The sequence below is a fragment of the Amblyomma mixtum genome, chromosome 8, assembly GCF_055824585.1.
Source record: "Amblyomma mixtum isolate Tamu chromosome 8, ASM5582458v1, whole genome shotgun sequence".
NCBI lineage: Eukaryota > Metazoa > Arthropoda > Arachnida > Ixodida > Ixodidae > Amblyomma > Amblyomma mixtum.
The window spans coordinates 71,236,007-71,257,790 of record NC_143019.1 but is presented as its reverse complement, the minus strand read 5'-3'; the positions used below and the strand labels follow the sequence as shown (position 1 = coordinate 71,257,790).

Below are 21,784 nucleotides of genomic sequence, written 5' to 3'. Positions count from 1 at the left end.
CGGGCTGAACGCGCAGACATTGCGGTAATCGGTGCAGTTTCGAGTTACAACTGTGACATGTAGGTGGCGGTGGCAGCCGCCGCAGCTGCTGAGTCGCATCAATCGCGAAACGACAGTTCACAGTCCGAGCATTTGTTTGCAGCCGGTTTTTCTGTGACAACCGCGGTTGCAGCGCGTTCGGCTGGTGAGAGCGAGGTAGCGGGATCGAATCCCTGGCACGGCCGCGCTGCGTTTAGACGGAGACGAAATGCAAAACACGACCGTGTGTTGTGCGATATGTCATTCCATGTTAAAGGACATCAGGCGGTCCAAATTAACTGGATACAGCCAGCCGCGTCCGCTTATGGCGACTCTCTCTCTCTTTTCTCTCTCTCTCTCCCTCCATCGCTCTCCCTCCCGGAGCTGTTCGAAGGTACAGACCTATTCACTGTTTACAGTTTGACTGAGCGAGCATGCGCGGTGGAGTGCACTGTGCATGCGCAGTAGGTGTCTGTACGAAATCCGTCAATCAGAACGCTGCTGGCACAGCCTAGTGGAAATATGGCTGCGTCCAAAAACGAACATTTTAAAAGGTATATATTGTGAAACAGACAGGCACTGCGCTTCGTGATTCCTCACGGACTGTTTGCATTTTGCGTTTTTTTTTTCTTGTAAGAGTTAAGACGCCTGTGAAGGCACTTGTGAACTTTAGAAGATGTAAGCACTAACAAAGTAAGAGAATATCGTTACGGCTGAAGAAAATGCAAAGCCTTCAAAGAATTAATAAAAATTCAGGGGGCACTTTGACTGTCTAAAGTGGGTAGAGGCGAAAGCGTTTTCCGCACCACTTTGACTGCCTCTGTGGCACTCAAACCCTCAGACTTCGCGGCGGAGTGGTAGCGTCTGTTGGTCAAATGTTTAGGGGAATCCCCCAAGGTGGAGTAGATTTGTATAAGGGAGTAATTACTCAATGACATCCACCAGAACGCAGCCAAACGGCTACAAAGGAAAGCTGTACAGCTTTCTCAAACTTCGTAGTTTCTCCACTTTACATGCCAAAGGCCCTGGTTCCATTCCCAGCCTCGACACAGTTTTTTTTTTTCAAGTAGTGACGGCGAAACGCGGACAGATTTGCTAACATTCCTTGGTCACAAGAGTATGAGGCATTAAAGGCTTTCGCCTTAAAAATTGATAACGCCGCTGCATCCTGCGTCCAGAGAGAGAGAAAAAATGATAAAACCGCGCGCGTCACAGCTCGGATGGCGAGAGACTGGCACGAGTGATGCAGCGCTAAACGCACTCGGACAGCGCTATTAATTTTCTCGTGCAATTTTTCTTATCGTCCCGCGTCCGCGTACGGTGGCAGCGTTTTCGTAGCCGTCGCCTGACCATCCATCTCCCACGAAAACAGAGCGGCTGGCATTCCGCAGCGAGCGAAAATTAACTGCAGGGGCCGAGCTGAGTTCATACATACTTGCTGCGTGGAGTGATTTGGGAGTACCCGGAGTTCATAAACAAGAAGAAAGGCGACAAGTGCGACACTGGCTGGATGAATGGCAAAAAACTGCTCGCACCTAACCCTAACCACTTCGCTTTGTTCCTATGTAGGCGAAGCGCAGAAGGCGCCCGTGTGCTGTGCGATGTCAGTGCACGTTGAAGAACCCCAGGTGGACGAAATCATTCCAGAGGCCACCACTACGGCGTCTCTCATAGCCTCAGTAGCTTTGGGACGTTAAACTTCACAAACCACAAATAAACCACTTAAGTTCGTTGCGACACGAAAAAATACGGACCTAATTATTATGAGCTTGTGCGCCGTGCAATTATCCGTTGTGGTCATTTCTCTGCTGCGCTGCCTCGATGCTTAAAGGGATACTGAGGCGGTTTTCGAATCAGCTAACCTTCTAGGGTTTTGAAGTACTGTCATTGCTGATCATGTCTGTGAAATTATTTTTTCGATTTTGGCTAAAACAGTGGCGCAATCACCAATTAAAAATGCGATGTTTAAATTTCCCGCTCCCCGCGCAAGCGCAGGAGAGGGGAACAGCGGAGAGGGAAACCTCGTCCATGTCGGCAAGCGTGACGTCATGTTGAGGAGCCGGGGATGCTTCGGCGCACCCGAGCGCGCTTTCAGCGCGCGTTATTTCTCGTGCTGCATGCGTTGTTCCTCGTACTGCGTGCGTTGTGACGTACAAAGCGTGTCAGCCGACCTTGAGAATCAGATTCAACAGGCACTACTCTGCGTTCGTGTCCACGAACAACTACGGCCGCGACTGTGTCGTCTTCCACTGTTTTCCGCAAGATCACAAGCTCGCAGCGCAACCGCTCGCTGCTGTGACGAAGAATTCAAGCCGACTAAAGCAAGCTTACTCTGCTCGAAACACTTTCGTAAGAGCGGCTACAGGCAGAGCTTGTCCTAGTGTGATCTCTGGAGATTTCTGTCGAAAAGCTGCGGCTGAACCATGACACAGTTCCATTGATTTCCTCGCTGAGCTTGGCGCATGATGGCCTTAGCTGCCTATGTGCCATAAAACCCAACACAACACAACACAACACATTTCCTCGCGCATAAGAGGCGTGTCACCATTCCGAAGAAGCGCCTCTTTTAAAAGTAGAAACATGTTCACTTAGCCCCTGAAGAAACCTTATAGAGGCTTAAGCATGTGTCGCTCTCCTCAGCTTAGGTGCGGCCAGACCACCTGAGACGTGCTCAGCAAGGCTCGGTTAGTGATTTTATACTCGGTTCGACGTGTCCAATCAAGCAAGCAAGCAAGCAAGCAAGCAAGCAAGCAAGCAAGCAAGCAAGCAAGCAAGCAAGCAAGCAAGCAAGCAAGCAAGCAGAGCAAAGCACAATAAAGCAAAGCAAGCAAGCATCGAAGCTCTTCATATGCGGCATTTCGTTTAATCCTAGCTAAGCAATTAAAATGAAAGCGTTCGACGTTGATTTCGGATGCAAATTTATGAGAGAAATGAATGCCAACCGAGTTTTTGCAAAAAATACCGCAACCTTACTCGGTTTCTTCATCAACTTGTAGCAGCGGGCGAGTTGCAGCTAGCTTGGCTTTTAAACACACATATAGTTGGCAACTACTTCACTGAACCTAAACTGCAAATCTAGGAAGGGTGAACGTTTCCGAGGCAGCGATTAATATTTTCTGGCATCTGCTGAACGCGCCAGGAGTGAAGCGTATTTGTGGGCGTATTTGGCTCGGTTTCCAGCGCACCATGATTGCGTCACTATCTTGTGGTCACATGCCTCGCAGTGCTTGGCCACTGCGCTTCGCTAATTTTGACACCAACTTTGTGCTCCTTCATCGTTTCCTTGAAATACTTTCTTGCCCCAACCTGCAACGCCGGGTACTGAGAACAGGATTTTTTGTACACAGTGCTTTGGACTTTTTCTTTAGGATGACGCTCTTCCGGGCGAGCCAGGAGGCGTCCGGTGGTAGTAATTGACTTGAGTATTGTTCGCACCCCTTCCTTTCCGAGAATACGAGCCGAGGTTGTGCTGGCACCTTTTACGCATGGTCTGCATCGCGTCTTTGACGCTGGCGTATGCTTGTGCTAGGCATAGAATTTTTTGCTTGTGCCTTTTTTGGTTTCAGGCGATACGTGGAATGAGCAAACTGTAGTATCCTTTTCTTCGGTGGTCAGTAAAAAAAAATACTCGCCGTATTCGCTTTTACAACGACACGGAAAGCTGCGATCTGCCCTCAACGCAGCGCCGGATCCGCATCGGCAGCTTCTCCAGTCCTCAAAGTGACGTCACGACCTCTCTTGACCAATCACGGGCGGCGGCGCGCCGCGCGGCGTGCCCCGCGGCACAGGCCCCATATTTCGGCTAAAAAAGGCAATTCGCGCTTGTTTTTGCCTTATTTGGATGCGATATTCCAGTATACAGCATGAAAAACTGTAGGATGCCGCTGCCAGCCCGATTTTCAGAAAAAGTGCTTCAGTCTCCCTTTAAACAGTTATAGTGCTCGGCTGCTGACCTTTCGCCGCCTTTCTTGGAGGCGATATTTTACAGTGGCCCGTGTGCTGTGCGATGTCAGTGCACGTTGAAGAACCCCAGGTGGTGGAAATTATCCAAAACCTTTCGCTGCGGCGTCTCTCATAGCCTGAGTCGCTTCGAGACGTTAAACCTAACAAAACTAAACCAGACTAAATACTTTGAAGAGGTCGCACATGCTAAACGATGAGGTGCTGTGAACAGGTACAGTCATGGACAAGCTAACTTTCAATGACCCAGCGATAACCAGTAACTAAAGGTGGCACCTAGCACCTGAGAAAAGACGAACGGGTAACGAGATAAACACCTGTACGAGTGTGTAGCGAAGCTCGTCTGGTTCGGCACGTTTCGCGTTAGAAGGCTAAGGTCGTGCCTTGGTTGCGCCTCGTCGTATATCATACCCATGCACCATCCATCCCTAACCGCTTTTTACTGCCGCAAAAACGTGTTCGCAACGTTCTGCTGCTCTCGCCCATAGTTTCGTAATTGTATACCAAGCTTCATCATTGCAATAGCGTAGACTGGTGGGCGAGTTGGTACGAAATTCTAGGAAAAAGCAGCGCACTAGCGCAAATACGAGGGAAGAAGGGACGACTGCCATTCCATATGAAGGAACGTACAGCCTTTGTCAAAAGTTTGGAGCCCAGGGGGTTTGCTTCTGAGCCTCACTGTATGGTTCGTGATGCATCTCCAGCGCTCCAAATTTCCTCTGGGTAAGAAGACTTCTGGTTCTGCCTCCTTCAATGGGTAGGACTTCCCAGAATGCTTCAGGAGTCCCACTGCAAGGCTGAGAAGTAAACACCCTGGGCTCTAAACTTTTGACAAAGACTGTACGTACAAGCAGCACTATCGCAACGGTGTTCAAACCTAGTTAGTGATTCGTGTTCTCGCGGTTGCACGGTGCCACCGGTAGTTTCTGGCCGTAGCTTTGCCATTTCCGGTTAATGCGTCAGACACTGTTCATCAAGATGGCAGCAAAGTATTAGGCTGCCTGCTAAAAGTGGAATGAATCAAAGGCTATTTACAAAGGGTTCCGTACTGCACGGGCCAGCACAAATGACATGTACAGGTTGTTTCATACTTAGAGGGAACACGGGAAGACATGACCGTGCACCTTTAAGAGCGCCAGCGCGTCCGACACGACTGCGCATCGAAGCAAAATGGTGCAGGTGATGCTTACTACGTCGCACTTGCCACGTTACCTGCCAGTGCCGGCCACGACGGACATAGTGATACCCGAAAGAGCGCGTTCGCGCCCTTCCGTGGTAGCAACCTGTACCTTACGATATCCACTGAGCTGTATACGTTGCGTAAAAAAACTGCGTGTATTAAGGCTATCGGCGTGCATTGGGCAGTGTAAAATCACGTGAACCCGCGAACCATGTAGCTCCGTTAGTCCACGGGTGAGTCTTACGTGATTCTTGTTTTCGGGCGAAGAGCTACGCCTAGTACACCACACGCACAACTTCACTAAGAACTTTCGCCCATCAGTGGCCTACTGCTTTTTTCTTATCTCCTCCTTTCCTCCTTCAACGTTACATCCCCATACTCTTTTACCCCAGTGCAGGGTAGCTGCCTGGTTTCATCGACCAGTTAACTTCCCCGCATTTCCTTCTCTTCTCCCTCCTACAACAGATTCGAGCAACAAACACACGAGAAACGTTGACATTTAGCAACAGACGCTAGCGTTTATGTGTAAGCCAACGGCAAGCACTGCGTCAGAAGCAAGCAGAACCTATACTCCGGGAGTAAACATAAGATGAAGACGAACCCCCCTTTATTTTGGCTCAAGAAGAATCATATCCAAAGGGGCCTTCAAGGAGAGTCATCGTGGGCTCGAGTAGGGTGTGTATGCAAGAATCGCTATAACCCCTCGCAATAATAAAACATCATTCCTCTTGGTTTAGACGCAAGTAAATGACCGTCCTAGTCGAAATCAAGAGGAAGAAATGGACTTGTGCAGGGCATGTAATGCGAAGGCAAGATAACCGCTGGTCCTTAAGGGTAACGGAGTGGATTCCAAGAGAAGGGAAGCGTAGCAGTCGGCGGCAGAAAGGTAGGTGTGCTGACGAGATTAAGAAGTTTGCGGGGATATGGTGGCCGCAGCTGGCAAAGGGTTGTGAAAATATTGGGGGGCCAGCTTTCCACTCCCACTCCGCGGATGCTGAGTTTCCGCTCGCTAACCGCAGAGGGGTTCGTGCTTGAGGGAACACAGGGAGGGACGACAAAGCGTGAACACTCATATGCTATTTATTACACCTGCAAATAATACACAAAGTGGACTGCTAGCTACAAAACATCAACCAGGCATTCCTCGGAAGTAGAAGGCTACGTAGAAGGGCCTCCGACTTCCCGGCTGTGGGGCAGGAGCGCGACTTCGTATGTATCGGCGGCGAACGTTTATACGCGACGACAACGGCAGCCGGGTCTTCCCGTGAGCGCCGCATTCTTGGTGCACAGCCATCCCCGAGCATTTGCCGGGGGAGGTGACGAGAGCGCGCATTTGCTACGCTCGTTTCACTGCCTGGAACCGGAAGTCCAGCTGCAAGGCGCGACGTATCTCCATGCGCCTGCCGTGGAAGGTGACGAGAGCGTGCAGCTGCAACCGCTCGTGACGCTGGCTCCGGCTCTGCGGAGTTCCGCGTAGCCTTCGAGAGGGCGCTCCCGTCACTGCTTCCGCTTCCCCCATGAGGGAGACTTCCTTCCTCGCCCAGCCGGTGCTGTACTGATGCACGATGGTGAAGATGACCGGCCGGCAGCGTCGAAACGGAGAGGGGAACAGGTTTTCCGCAGGGTTAACTGGAGAGACATGGAGAGGCCTTTGCCCTGCATTGGGCGTAGTCTGACTGATAACGATGATGATGAGTCTGGCAGTCTCTTTTTTTACAGCGCTATAGCTGTTAATGCGAAGGTGATGATAATGACAACAACAACAAATGGCGCCTATCTACACTGAGAAACCGGCCATGAATCAGGACGTTGTTTTCCTCTTGGAGAATTTCCCACACCCACGAGTGGGACTGCCCAAACCGGGAGGCATCAGGACATATTGTAGCGCGTGATTCTGTCACCAGAGAAAGAGGAAGAAGCGTGCCTCGTACTTTGCAGAAGGCCTCCGCGAGTGGTGAACCACGGTCCTCGATAGCAGACGGGAACTGGCCGCTTCGTCAAGTCGACGCGATCAGCAAGACCAGTCCCAGAGGAAGGTCGGCCGGTGACAGAGTGAGCCAAGAGGCACCGCGGCGACCGAACCAGGCAGACAAGCCAGAAGGCGTAAGGGCTACAGCGAAGTCATTAAGGTACGTTTATGATGCGGTGGATCGCTGAGGAAGTCAGTTCAGGAAACAGTATAGTGGCACTTGCCATGGTAGCTAGTATGTATGACACACATTTGATAACATGACGACATGAGCACGCAATCACGTCATAACAGTGAGCTTGAACATGAAAAGCAGACAGACTCAGATAGAATTGTCCGTAGCGACCATGTAAGTTGCCCCACTACCCGACCATCGCAGATGAACGCTGACGGACCAGGCGCCGAAGCACCCCAGCAGCCCCAACCTGTGCAGCAGCTCTCCCGCCAGCAGTCGCTGGTGGGCACCGCCGGCAGCGCCCCCACGTCGGCGGCGGCGGCGCCCGTGACGGAGCTGGACCGCGTGGTGGCGTACGCGAACCGCTTCTCCATCAAGCTGTTCAAGCACGTGGCGGCGCTGGACTCGCGCTGCACGGTGTGCATCGGCCCCTTCAGCGTGTTCAAGGCCATGTGCGCGGCCTACGCCGGGGCGCAGGGAAACACCGAGCACCAGATGGCCAAGGCGTTCAAGGCGAGCAGCGCACCAACTGTCCCTCGGAGGACGCCCTCCAAACAACGCTGATGACATCCCTTTAGTTAGAGGATCCCCTTTGAGGGGAATTTGCCGCTTTTCTTTTTTAGTCGTATCCGACTATAAAGTTCGAATTCACCAACACGCTGCCGCTCCCCGGCAGGAAGAAAATGAATGACCTCCAAGTTCCGGCGAACATGATCCACAGGGAACATAAGGGAAGGAAAGCGGACCCGCAGCGGTGACCGCGGCGGTGGCCGCATATGGAGGCGAAATATATATGCAAGGATGCCTGCGTGCTGCGCGATATCAGTGGACGTTAGAGAACGCCAAGTTAATCCGGGACTTTCCAAAATAATCCGGAGCCCTCCACTAGGCCGCGTCTTTCTCACTGCCTCCTTGAACTTTTTCTTTCATCGCTTCCGTCACCGCTGCCGCTTCTTTCTTTCCCTTATAATGCACCACCTTAACACCCTTTGAAATTCTGTAGAGGGTGTTGACCCCCTCCGTCAGCACCATGCATTACGCCCCCCCCCCCCCCCTCCCCCTGCCTTGTGTTAGTCCGCGTTTCATACTAGCATACCAAAAAATTCTGGAAACAAGTAGCTTTGAACGGGAAAGACTTTATGAACGCAATTTTTTCATATATTGTAAGATTGCACTATCACAATCACTATATCAGCACATCTCCCGTCGGCAGGCGTGCATTCTTACGTTAACGCTTTCACGATCGTCAAGAGCGTTGCCCATTGGTTTTCTACAGCAGTCTTAACTGTTCCATGCGCGCGATGAAAAAACTTTAAAAGGATTTTGCAACACATCAGAAGAATGGGCCATTCCTTCAATGTATTTCCGGGACAGCTACATTGCAATTTTCCAATATTCAAAATTTTGTCCAAGAATGTTAGACATGTCTGGAACCTACGAGTGTCCAAACGCACACCCTAGAGCGCAAAGGCCCCTTCACACGCTAGGGCTGTGACTGGCAGTCATATGGCCGGTGCACGTGGCGCAGGTGAACAAGCGCTTCGACATGGCGGGCGCCTTCCACGTGCTGCTGGAGCTGCTGCTGCGCCACCCGGCGGCCGAGGTGCGCCACGAGATGTCGTGCCACGCGTTCGTGGAGCGCAGCTTCCCGCTGGCGCCCCACTTCGAGGCGGTGCTGGTGCACAAGTACCTGGCCGAGATGCACCGCGTAGACATGAAGGTACATATTGTTGACGCTGGGGGGAGTTGGGGCTTCTATCCCACCGCTGCCACCAGTTGTTGGGGCTGATGGGTCGGTTCGGGGTCGTTGCTAGCTCGCTGCTGCTCGCTTGACGGAACCGTGGTCAAGCTTCGACACCCGTTCCCACCACCACCAGGACATGAGTGCCCTCAAGTCGAAGAGTTAAGGTGATGGGAGGAAGATTACAAGAGGGTTTATTTACATCTTTTTACAACATGGTTAGAAACTGAAGGGAGGCTCAAGAGAGCTCAAGTGAGAGGCTTGAAGAGAGCTGATCTGCCGCATTCGTTCTCGACATTTATAGCCTTCTCGTTCCCCAAAGTCCCTAGGTTGAGGACGCCCACGCCGGGGTGGGAGGGGCCCAGATCACAAACAACACAAACTTGTGCGCACAAACACACCACTGCACTTAGGGCCACGCCCACGTCACATGTTGAGTCTGAGGGAGAGAAGGTTGTCGTCGAGGTAGCGTTGACTGGTAGGTGATGGCCTCCGGCCAGTCGAAGGTTTCTGCGGGTCACCGACATCTGCTGATAATCAAAGACACCCGCCGCTCGAGGCCGGACGCAAGGTCACGAAAACGCCGAAAGTGGTTCCTCGTGCTTGGGTCGGAGATGAGGCCCCCCAGCTTGTCGCGGTGCTTGGCACACCAAAGAGCAACCGGAGACGAGATCCTTTGTTCCCTGGCACGGTCACGGCAAATGGGGAAGATAACGTTCGTCTCCCCGAGGCGACGGCGGCGTTCTACACGTGCAGGCACTTGTGAAGGGGGTCTGGTTTTGGTCCTGCACTCCAACCGTGCAAACTCCGTAATTGAAGCCAGCTGTCACCTGGGTCCTCTCAGTGCGTGCGGTCCTTGGCGGCAGCCCGAAGGTAATCACACTCTGCTCGCAGCCATACACAGTAGAAACAGGTGTGCTGGCTGGCTCCAAACGAGACCCGCTGACGTCGATCTTAATAGCTCCTCCGCGGCCCGGAAAATCTCGAATGGCCAGCGTTCCCCACCGCTGGGCAGGAAGAGATGGGCTCGCGTCCACGTTGATATCTTGGCTTGCAACATCAACTCCCAAGGCAAACCCAAAACACCAAACATCAACAAAGGAAAGCACAGATGGGACGTTCCAAACAACAAAGCACCGCTCCACGCGCAAGCGCTTGGAATTCACTCAAGACCCACCAGGCTTCCTTTTAGTACCAAACAGAATCCTGTTTCAGAATAATGACCCCTCAATTTTGCCCAAATTTAGGGTCAAAGCGAGCGTCCGCGTCACATCTGAGGTCGCCAAAGACAGACTGCCACTTTGTACGACAAGCGGTGGTGTGTCAAAGCCTACAAATTTTGAATAGAAACTCCATTCCTTATCAATCAAGCTCTGATCCCCTATACCACCCGAATATCGAAAGTCTGCTTAAAATTTTGGCCCACGCTCAGTTTAATCCACTGGCTCTTCTCAAAGAACCTTGATCGCTCGAGACTGAGAATCAACTGCTCCAGTTAAACTCACAAAAATGCGACTGCTCATCAGAATCCGTACTCATTCCAGTACTGACGCAAAACTTCTCTTAAACTCATTGTGTCAGGCACCATAACCTATACACAAAGCTGCCACAGCTGTTCTCTACAAAATTCTGCAGCCACTTCAGTTGGTTAATCTCCGAATACCACAATCGGCTGATTAACCACTCGCCAGTAAACAAGAGTACACAGATATGCACAACTATGCGCACTTTCTTTGCCTTTCGCAAGGCATTAGCTACACTGGCGTTAATGTAGCAACAAGATCTTGGTACCTCAACCAAGTCTGACACGTCTGAGTCTACTATCGATACATCAGAAACCTGTGCCAACCTTCAAACACAGCAAGACTTGAATGCTCTGAACAGTTCCAACTATGCAGACAGCACATAGTCTACTCACAAATCTTCGCTAAACTCCTGCGAGTGCTCTCATAACTTCGTAGCACGGCAAACTGCCACTAATTTCTAATTCAGACTTTAATCTTTCTCAATATTAAGAGAAAACACAGTAACTTCCGATCAGTCTAGCTCAAAACAAAGTAGCCTTTCCCTTTTTGATTTCGCACACACAAAAAAAAGGAACAAAAAACCAGCTACTTCGAATGGCTACGCGGGGGTGAAAGCCGACTCACCTCCGCCGTGTCGAAGTGATTAGCCCTTCAGACGCGCCCTCTGGGGTCGCCCTCTGACTGATGACACTGCTGTCATTTCGTGACAAACGGCCCCTGAAAAAAGCCATCTACGACTCCTTCTGTCGTCTCCGCTCCCCCTCGACACGCTCAGAAAGCCTTGGTAGGGCATGCAAAGTCGAGAACCGGCTCTTGGCGACGCACAGCGACCAGCGCGGGAAGCTGTTCTTTGTTGTCGCCCCCAGGACGAAGCTCGGCTACCCTTTCGCCCTGCGTGCTTCCGGGAATCCAGTGCGGAAAGTGAAGGACGCATCCTTTTTCTCAACTGCGCGCGGTGAACATGCCTGCGTGCTGGGTCTCTGTTGCTAAATCCCTGTGTTCGCACGCGCTGAGGGTCGCGCAACCTAGCGCCCTCCGGTCTCTCAGGCCGCTTTGCCTTTTCCCTTTCCGCCTTCTTGCAGGTACGGGTTGTCTGGGTTTTCCCGCAGGCCGATGCCCTTTGAAAAACCTCCCTCCTGCTCTGCTTGGAAGATGTGGTCTTCCCTTTCTGTTTCTGCGGTCAGGTTTAGAACGATACACGCGTGCCGCCTGACCGGTAACTTTAAGCGCAAACTTACGAGCTCCAATGCGGGAAGGTTTTCCTTTGCCTTCTGCCGCATTTCCTTCTGTGCTAACACTAGCACCTGTCCGCGCACGTGAATTTAGGGCCTGACATTTCATCCGTTTCCTTTTTGTCCTCGCCCTCTTCCTTTTTCGCTTTGGACTTTCCGCGTGCACCGCATGAGCCAAGACTGTTTCCTCCAGCCCTTGACATGCATCGCGTGATCCTTCCTTAGTCACAAAATCGACCTCTTTGCCTTCGCAACAGATGGTCATCTCTACAGAGCTGACAGACGGACCTTCAGCTGCCCCGGAAATGAGCAGTTCGCTCCCCTGAAGGTAGTCCTCTGCAGCTGGCTTATCGCTCTCAGTGCTTTCCTCAGAAACGCACTGCTCTTCTCGAATCGGGCTCTCTTCCTGTGTCTCAGCCTGGCTTTCAATACTGCGTTTTAACTCAACAGCAGCTGCACACTCTTTATACGCCAGCTTCGCCGAGGTAGCCATAACACTGGCTTGTTCACTGGCACCGCAGTGACGCCTCAAATCGGAGTTGCCACGATTCACAATTCCTAAAGGGCTCCCCTTTGTTTCCCTTTCGAAACATGTACCTTTGGGGAAGTTGTCCCTTTCACATCCGTGCCGGTTAGTTGCCTGTACAGGCCCCTTTCTAGCGTCCTCACGCTTAACCAAATCGGCCACGGTTTCTACTCTCACTGCACAGCCTCTCTTCGGAGCTCTCTCTATTCTAAACCGCGGGTGCCGGTTAGAATCCGTTTCTCGGCCCTTATTCGCAGGTCTGCGACTACCTGACTGGGCGACGGTCTGTTTAGCTAGCTTGGGAAGTCTCTCTTGGCTCGGCTTTGTCCGACGCCATCCATGCCCTCTCCACTCGTTTTCTGAACGAGCTCTCGCGGAGTTACACTTAGCTAACTCGGAGACGGTCTCTGTAGCCTCTCTATTTTGGCCGTGCTCTGTCGTGTGCCATCCATGCCGGTTTTGCGCCATTTCGCAATCTTGTATTATGGCGTCATGTCTCTCTAACTCAGCGATGGACTGGAACATTGAAGGCCATGTCTGGACGGAGATAGCGTCACTCATTGCTACTTCGTTCCCATTAAGACCACTGAGCATTGCGAGCCGCCTTTTCTCAGCCTCGAGTTTAAGCTCTTCTAGCTCCGCTGCTAGCTTCTCCATACGCTCCTGGTGCTGTGCCTCTCGTTCCTCTCTTTCCGCTTCCTCAGCTCTTTTACGCTCCTGTTCTTTTGCCCACCTGTGCGTATTATCCCAAGCAATTTCAAAATCATCTTCTTCTTCCGTTTCAAAACTTTTGATTGCCTGGATAATATCCCAATCTTTCGCTCTTTCCTCCACATCCACACTTAACTCATCGCATAAGAACAACAGTTCTGTCCTCGACAACCTCGTCAGGTCCACGGTCGCTGCTTTTAAATATTGGTTTTGCTCGCTCATGGTGATTCTGTGCAACTACCTCTGTGCTACAGACATACAAACACCCGATCAACCAGCAGTTCAAATTGTTAACCCAGAATTTGAAGCCTGGAGGATCCAAAGCAAAAACCAAACACTCACCCGCAGAAGCAGCACCATGTCACCAGGTTCATCCCACCGCTGCCACCAGTTGTTGACGCTGGGGGGAGTTGGGGCTTCTATCCCACCGCTGCCACCAGTTGTTGACGCTGGGGGGAGTTGGGGCTTCTATCCCACCGCTGCCACCAGTTGTTGGGGCTGATGGGTCGGTTCGGGGTCGTTGCTAGCTCGCTGCTGCTGCTGCTCGCTTGACGGAACCGTGGTCAAGCTTCGACACCCGTTCCCACCACCACCAGGACATGAGTGCCCTCAAGTCGAAGAGTTAAGGTGATGGGAGGAAGATTACAAGAGGGTTTATTTACATCTTTTTACAACATGGTTAGAAACTGAAGGGAGGCTCAAGAGAGCTCAAGTGAGAGGCTTGAAGAGAGCTGATCTGCCGCATTCGTTCTCGACATTTATAGCCTTCTCGTTCCCCAAAGTCCCTAGGTTGAGGACGCCCACGCCGGGGTGGGAGGGGCCCAGATCACAAACAACACAAACTTGTGCGCACAAACACACCACTGCACTTAGGGCCACGCCCACGTCACATGTTGAGTCTGAGGGAGAGAAGGTTGTCGTCGAGGTAGCGTTGACTGGTAGGTGATGGCCTCCGGCCAGTCGAAGGTTTCTGCGGGTCATCGACATCTGCTGATAATCAAAGACACCCGCCGCTCGAGGCCGGACGCAAGGTCACGAAAACGCCGAAAGTGGTTCCTCGTGCTTGGGTCGGAAATGAGGCCCCCCAGCTTGTCGCGGTGCTTGGCACACCAAAGAGCAACCGGAGACGAGACCCTTTGTTCCCTGGCACGGTCACGGCAAATGGGGAAGATAACGTTCGTCTCCCCGAGGCGACGGCGGCGTTCTACACGTGCAGGCACTTGTGAAGGGGGTCTGGTTTTGGTCCTGCACTCCAACCGTGCAAACTCCGTAATTGAAGCCAGCTGTCACCTGGGTCCTCTCAGTGCGTGCGGTCCTTGGCGGCAGCCCGAAGGTAATCACACTCTGCTCGCAGCCATACACAGTAGAAACAGGTGTGCTGGCTGGCTCCAAACGAGACCCGCTGACGTCGATCTTAATAATATATATGTGCGCACGGGCACGATGTCTTTATATAGTGCAGCGAAAGGATCAAGGTACCACAAGGTGACTTCAAGGTCACGTTGAGACGTGTGCGAACGATTTTCGCGCTTTTAGTATTTATTTACTTTTGAGAGGTCGATAGATCGATCAATCAATCAATCAATCAATCAATCGATGAAACGATCAATCAGTCCACCGAGCAGGCAAGCAAACTGCCTTGCTTTTGCTTCATCCGCGTATACGAACACTGGAAGGCGGTTAAACGCGACAAGGCTGAAAACAAAACAAAAGAAAGAGAGCGAACGTTTCCCTGAAACGCATACGGCACGGCAAACGGCGATCTCTGCCCGTAACGCCGGCTACTGCCCATCTACTACTGGGCTGCACAGCACTTATTGCTATGTACTCCCGGTCAGACGATAGCAACTGCACGGAATCCTTTGTTTGTACGGAACAAACTACAAGAAAAAAAAATTCATTGCCGACCCTTCAAATCACCTTTTTATGCAAACAGATACTGACATAGGTTCAATTTCATCAAAGAAATTGCGTCACATGTTTGTATAGTAAGGTTCTCAGTACTATTTTTCCTCCCTGCCTTTTTTGCTTCTGTTTTTCTCGCAATACGAGCCAAAGCTAGTATAATTACGTGTATCGCCTTCGCTGCACGCTACTGTGCTGCTCTGTATGCAGGGAGGTCAGGACTTCTCAGGCTGTTCTGGCAGCTTTTTACCTGCCTTCCTCGGAACATTTCCTTTTTGTTGCGGAATAAATTATTGACTTACTTTAATTACTTTGTCTTCGTCTGAGAGACTTCTGCTGCAAACGAGGTGACTTGAAGTGACGTCATGCAGCCGACCATCTTGGTGGAACACGACAGCGATAGTTTATTTTATTTCTATTTAGTAGTACTGTGAGCCTTTTTCATGCTCATACAGGAGTGGGTCAAGTCACACGTACATACAAATAGCACAATAAGAATCGAAAACACAAACAAATAAAAATAAAAACACGGTGGAACAGGCGGTAACAATCACCGTCAAGTACCCTCATTTTCTTGGGCGAAAAAAAGTTCAACTTTTTTGGCAAAAGACATCAGCATTATCAGTGTGAACAATATCGCTCGGTAAGGCATTCCATGTTTCGACTGCCTTCGGAAAAAATGAAATCTTGAACGTGTTACAATGCGCCCAGTATGTACTAATGCATTTAGTATGCATCAGTCCATACTGCTTATCGCCTTATCGCCACCTACTCTGACGTCAATGTTCCCCGGAAAAACCTATACATAGGCGAGCATCACGGCGCCCGTGAGGTCACATGCAAGTCATCCATATATTTTACGTATACTTACACGCTATGAAGCTGCGATAACTAAAAAACCGATGTTTATAACGGCGTCAACTCGTTGGTAACCCCCGTCACTCTACACACATGAGGACACCAACGGTTCAGTGGGAGCCGCGTGCCGACGAGCAGCTTTTTCGCGAAACGAAACAGAATTCCGAGGTGGCGCGGTGCCCGCTGTCGGTTTGAGCTTTCGCCAGAGAAACATGTCCGCTCTTCCCACGGGAAGCCGGCAAACTTCCCGGTGCCTCGACGCACAACTGCGCTCTCCCAGTGCGGAGAGGAAGAGGATCAGATAGCGACCGCGCGGCCGGAAACATAGGAGACGCGAATAAGAGGCCCCGAACAGAGCGCTTTGTGGTTCGAACTTGTCCGCCGACAAGCGCCCCTCGTAGGGACACAGTCATAAAAAAAAGAAACATCCACAAAGCAAGAGCGAAAAAGTGGCAGGGTTTTAAGCGAGTAGACGTGCGGATGCATGCGTTTAGCCTGGTAGGCTCATCGTTTTCCTTTCCTGGTTCGTGGGCACGTCTGCCGCGCCACAGATGGAAGTTGACGAAATAGGGTTGAGAGAGCGGAGAGAAAGGCATCTACTCTGCAGCGGGTTGGTGGTTACGCTAATGACGCGTGCGATTGTTTCGAATTTGTCTGAAATTCCAGCGCTTCTCCCCTATTCTCAGGACAGAGCCCCCAACGACCAGCGTTCGAACCGATTGAAACCAAACCAGCTACACTCGGGGAGGGATGACGCTAGCCTGTCAAAAAACACCAGATTTTTTGCAACATTTTTAACCATAAACTTGTAAAAACAACAGATATTTTTTGTAGTAACAGTATAATTTTCAGTAATATTGTGCTGTCCCTTCAAAGCCACTAGAGAAAAATACCACACTAGTATAAAAATATCCATCCACACGACTGAACAACGACATTTTGTCGTATTCTGGGCAAGATTCTTTCCTTTTTCCGGCTGGGTAAGTTAAGTGAAAAGGAAATTCATAGGTGTATATTACCTAACGTTGACAGAAAGAGAGGAGCTTGGCTAGGGAACAGACACGACTAACTGATACCCTAGCTGAAATCTAGAAGAAGAAACTGGTCAGATCCATCTGATGCGGAGGAAGGATAACGTCATGTTCCCCAGCGTAACGGACTGGATCCAAAGAGAAGGCAAGCGTGGCAGAGGGCGGCAGAGAGTAAGATGTACGGATGATATCAGGAAGTCTGGAGGGGGTGAGCAGGCCGCAACCTCCACAGGACAGGGTTAATTGGAGGGATGTGCCCTTGGTGCAACCGGGCTGATGCTGATGATAGCCTGTATACACAAATAAACCAAATGTTTGAACAGCATTAAAAAGCAGTTTCGAGGAGGTTGACCACCCAGTGTACGGGCGGCGCAGGACGAGCCGGACAGCGTCCGCGAGCACGTCAACTCGACGGTGGAGAAGGACACGGGCGGCGCCATCCCGCAGCTGCTGGTGAGCGGCGTGACGGACCACGACTCGCGCGTCGTCTTCTACCACTCGCTCTACGTCAAGGCGGCCTGGGAGGGGGCCTCCTTCCCCGTGAGTATAGTGCGCATGCCCCTATACTTCGCCCCCATTTCCACATGCTACAGCATCGCCCTGCCCCAACATGACCCTGCTTCGCCCATATACAACCCCTACTGAGGCAAGCCCTTAATCGTCCTTACTTTGGCATATGCCCCTATACGCCCCTACTGCAGCATGCCCCTAATCGCCTCTGCATGCTTTTGCTTCGTCCCTACTTTGGCATGCTCTTCAGCCCTATTTCGACACGCTCCTACAATAGGAACATCGATACTTGAAAGCAGACAGTTCACTGAGCGACAACGTACCCGCAAAGGAAAGAAGAGCAAGGCGCGTGCTCGCCAACATGCGCAATAAATCCCCTCTTCCCCCAACCGTTTATCGGAACAGAAATGACAAGACCGTGGGCCTATATGGCAAAATACGGCCTGTTTGAAAAACAGGCAAAGTCTGGCGCATCGCTTGCCCTTCAAAGAAAAGGTGACGATACCGTTGCCTACGCGATACGACGAGCCTCCGAAAGTAAGTAAAAATCATTATTATTATTATTATTATTATTATTATTATTATTATTATTATTATTATTATTAGTAGTAGTAGTAGTAGTAGTAGTAGTAGTAGTAGTAGTATTAAATCCATTTCTAGCCCAATTGGAAGAGGCTACCACGGAAGACCTACCTCGCGGCACTATCACTGTTGTCGTGTTTGCTGAAACCGGGACCTATAATGCTGGGACCGGATAAACGTGGCGTGGTACACAATCAGTGGGCGCTCATGTGCGCCTAATCTCGTCGCGTAGGCGACGGCGGCGGCGACCGAGAAGCACCCGTACACGGTGAGCAGCGGCCGCAGCGCGGCGCTCAGCATGGGCGGCGGAAACGACCGGGGGCCCGAGCTGGTGCGAATATCCGGCGTCTACCGGCACTGCAGGGACCCGGAGAACAAGCTGCTCGCCGTAGAGGTATGCACATACCACGTGCTGGACTAAAAGGATTCATTTTCAAGAGAAAGCTCTACTCCTCAGGGTACAACTTCCGATTTAGATGTGGATGGGACAATGACCTTCAATGCCTCACAAGGTCAAACAGAACTGAACTGCGCGGTGGTGTGGCCCCAGCTATGGTAGTATGACCCCGTGATCATATGACTATGACCATTGCGTACCGACCTTGACCTTTGACCTTGAGATTTAATTTGAGACAGTGGGCATCACATCGACAATGACCTTCAGTGCCTCACAAGGTCAAACCGAACTGCGCGGTAGTATGGCCCAAGCTATGCAGAATGACCGCTTGATCATATGAATATGACCATTGGGTACCTAACCTTGACTTCTGATTTGAGACAGTGGGCATCACATCGACAATGACCTTCAACGACTCACAAGGTCAAACCGAACTTACCTGCCTGGTGGTATGGCCTAAGCTATGGAAGACGATCACGTGATCATATGACCATTGGGTACCTGATGTTGACCTTGAGATTTCATTTGAGACAGTGGAGACCATGCTAAACAGAGCTTTCGCTCGTATAACTAGGTTCAAGCCACGTTGAACCCCAGCCATTTTTTGTATCCACGCAACAAGTCTTTTTTTCCAAGCTTAAAGGAAACATCAACTTTTAACGGGGCGAGTATAACTGCAACCACTATTCGAATTTAATGGAAAAGAAACACTAGCGGAGGTTTAGCGCTTGTTAAACCTAGCGATACGAACGAAAGCTCTGTTAAGCATGGTTGCGCAAGATTTAGCGCCGGAGTCGCTCCGGCGCGCACCTCATCTATGGCGAGACTAGGGTCCCTAGAAATACAAGTAAGTAGAATACAAGCAAGTAGAAATACAAGTATTTCTAGGGACCCTACCGAGACTGAGCGACCGAGCGCCAGTGAAGGAGTGGCCACAACCCCGCCAGTCACGTGACACAGCAGCGGCGAAGCTCCGAGCGAGCGCAGCTGCGACGCCTCTCCGCAGCGAGCCACGTGGTCACTTGCCACACCTCCGCTCCGCCCGTTCAAGGTCAAACGCGCACCAATCTTGACCTTGGGAGTAGTGCGAAGATTACAGCTTTCCCTCTAAAAAGAAAAGGGTTTAGAAGATGCTTTAGGGGAACTACTTCAACTCGCGCGTTGCTGACATACCTAACAATTCTGGATAGAAGCGTCCTTCAAGGGGAAAGAGGTTATGAACAAAGTTTTTTCTATGTATTGTAAGATTTAACTATAACAATCAATATATCCGCTGATCTCCCGTCAGCGGCCTCACATTTTTTGCTATTAACATTTTCGCTATCGTCAAAAACGGTCCCCAGATTTTCTGTCAGTCTTAACTGCTCGATACGAGCGTTAGAAAAGCTTTAAGAGAAACATTTTGCTAAGCATCGGAAGCATGGACCATTGCCTTCAATATTCCCACAACAGCAGATAACAACATTGCAATATATAAAATTTTCTACAAGAATGCTGGACACGGAAACTTAACATAGTCGAATGATGAGCGAAAGTTCTCTAATCAGGTGGCAGACTCACCGAATAATTTACAAAAAATTATTCCTAAAAATTCTCGCTCAAATTTTCGCCAGAGGACTAGACACGCGGTTGATGTCCACATCAAGAGCTCTTTTAGCCGTTTCGAAACCTATTCGGTTTCTTTAATCACATTTGCCCGAAAATCCTATTCGCTGAAACTTCCTTCTGAGGGGTCAGAGACCGTATTTTGATAGTAAGCGCTTAATTAAATGCGAACACGAGAGAAGGCGTTCTTGATTTCATTTCTGTGGGTCTTTTATAACTTTCGACGTAACTATCGCTTGAAAAGTTAATCAGTTAATTCAACGAAATTCGACGCATGCATGAAAATAAAACTCAACTTGAGCAGGCGACAGGAAACAATGCGGCCTCAGCTTAATCTGGCGAACTGCGCCGCGATCTTTTATTTAAAACAGGCTTAAAATACGTGAAACACCCTGTATAAGTGAACCTGCAAAAAAAAAATAAAAAAAAAGAAGTAGGACTGCGATCCGTACTTTATCGACGTCTGCCCGACCCAACCTCTTCACTCCGAGGTATTTCGAAAGAGATTGCGTAACCTAATAGGTTCAAGTTTGTTCAAGTATTACCTCAGTGCATTACACGATTTCCAGCTCTTTTTTTTTTTCTTTGCACTTCAATCAACGCGGATCACTGAGGGCTATGGCGTAAGCGGTGTAGTTAGAACAGATTTCGAAATCTGCTTTTCCCGTAGAGGAACTCGGCTTTGAGAGAAAACGAAAAAAAAAAGATAATTGCGATGGCATGAGCTTAAACAATCCTCTCCCCGACAGCTCACGCAAGGCCTCGCGTGTGTGTGTGTCATCGAAACAGATTAGCGTTTATAATTACTTTTCTCACTCGTCTGAAAGCTGTACTTATAATGAAAAATGCTGGGGCGCTAATAACAGACATGGCTAAAGTTGGACGCGTACAGCTGCTCTTTTTATTGCCGCTTTTCCTTTAAACTGAAAGCAACTGCGGCAAAATATCTACGGTTGTTTCCCTTTTTTTTTTGCTTCTTAATGTATTACTGATGTGATGTGACAATTAAGCAGACAAGGGAAGGGGAATGAGGGGCTCGTTATAAATATGAGAGAAGCCAACAGCCACAGAAGCCAAGGGACACAGGGGCTTTTTAATTAATTTATTTTATTTTGTGGTGTTGATCAATTTATAATATTACTGAATATGTTATCGCTTAAAGGTAATTGATTAGAAAAGCAGAAGAAAAACCACATGCCGCCGGTGGGATCCGAACCCACGACCTTCGAATTACGCGTCCGGTGCTCTACCGCTGAGCTACGGCGACGGCTGTCAAACCTGCTTTCGGGGGTATTTATGTTTACAAATAACCTAACCTTGGGAGTGTTCACCAGCGCCACCCACGTTCTTAAGCGGCGGACGCCTGAGTTACCGCTGATGTGACGTAGAACGTCATCGAACGGCAAGGGTGGAAGCTGTGTGAGAACCCTCTTATGCTTCCTAAGGCATCAAGGCTGCCAGAACCGAGGCTTAAGCAATTAAGCAGACAAGGAAAGGGGAATGAGGGGCTCGTTATAAATATGAGAGAAGCCAACAGCCACAGAAGCCAAGGGACACAGGGGATTTTTAATTTATTTATTTTATTTTGTGCTGTTCATCAATTTATAATATTACTAAATATGTTATCGCTTAAAGCTAATTGATTAGAAAAGCAGAAGAAAAAACAACCACATGCCGCCGGTGGGATCCGAACCCACGACCTCCGAATTACGCGTCCGGTGCTCTACCGCTGAGCTACGGCGACGGCTGTCAAACCTGCTTTCGGGGGTATTTATGTTTACAAATAACCTAACCTTGAGAGTGTTCACCAGCGCCACCCACGTTGTAATTTGTAATGTAATTTATGATGTGTATAATG

General features: G+C 50.2%; 2 protein-coding genes across 4 annotated transcripts in view; one reads left to right on the top strand and one right to left on the bottom strand.

Annotated features, from left to right (window-relative positions):
- LOC149332913 (uncharacterized) overlaps positions 1-21,784 on the bottom strand; it is a 333,095-nt gene that overhangs the window by 153,026 nt on the left and 158,285 nt on the right. The gene's annotated exons all lie outside the window — the stretch shown is intronic.
- LOC149332920 (leukocyte elastase inhibitor-like) overlaps positions 7,507-21,784 on the top strand; it is a 32,822-nt gene continuing 18,544 nt past the window's right edge. The window contains exons 1-4 of the mRNA XM_089555771.1: positions 7,507-7,815; positions 8,831-9,022; positions 17,208-17,372; positions 18,157-18,318. Of these exons, the coding sequence (XP_089411897.1) occupies positions 7,507-7,815; positions 8,831-9,022; positions 17,208-17,372; positions 18,157-18,318 (828 nt within the window). The remainder of the gene's footprint in view (positions 7,816-8,830; positions 9,023-17,207; positions 17,373-18,156; positions 18,319-21,784) is intronic.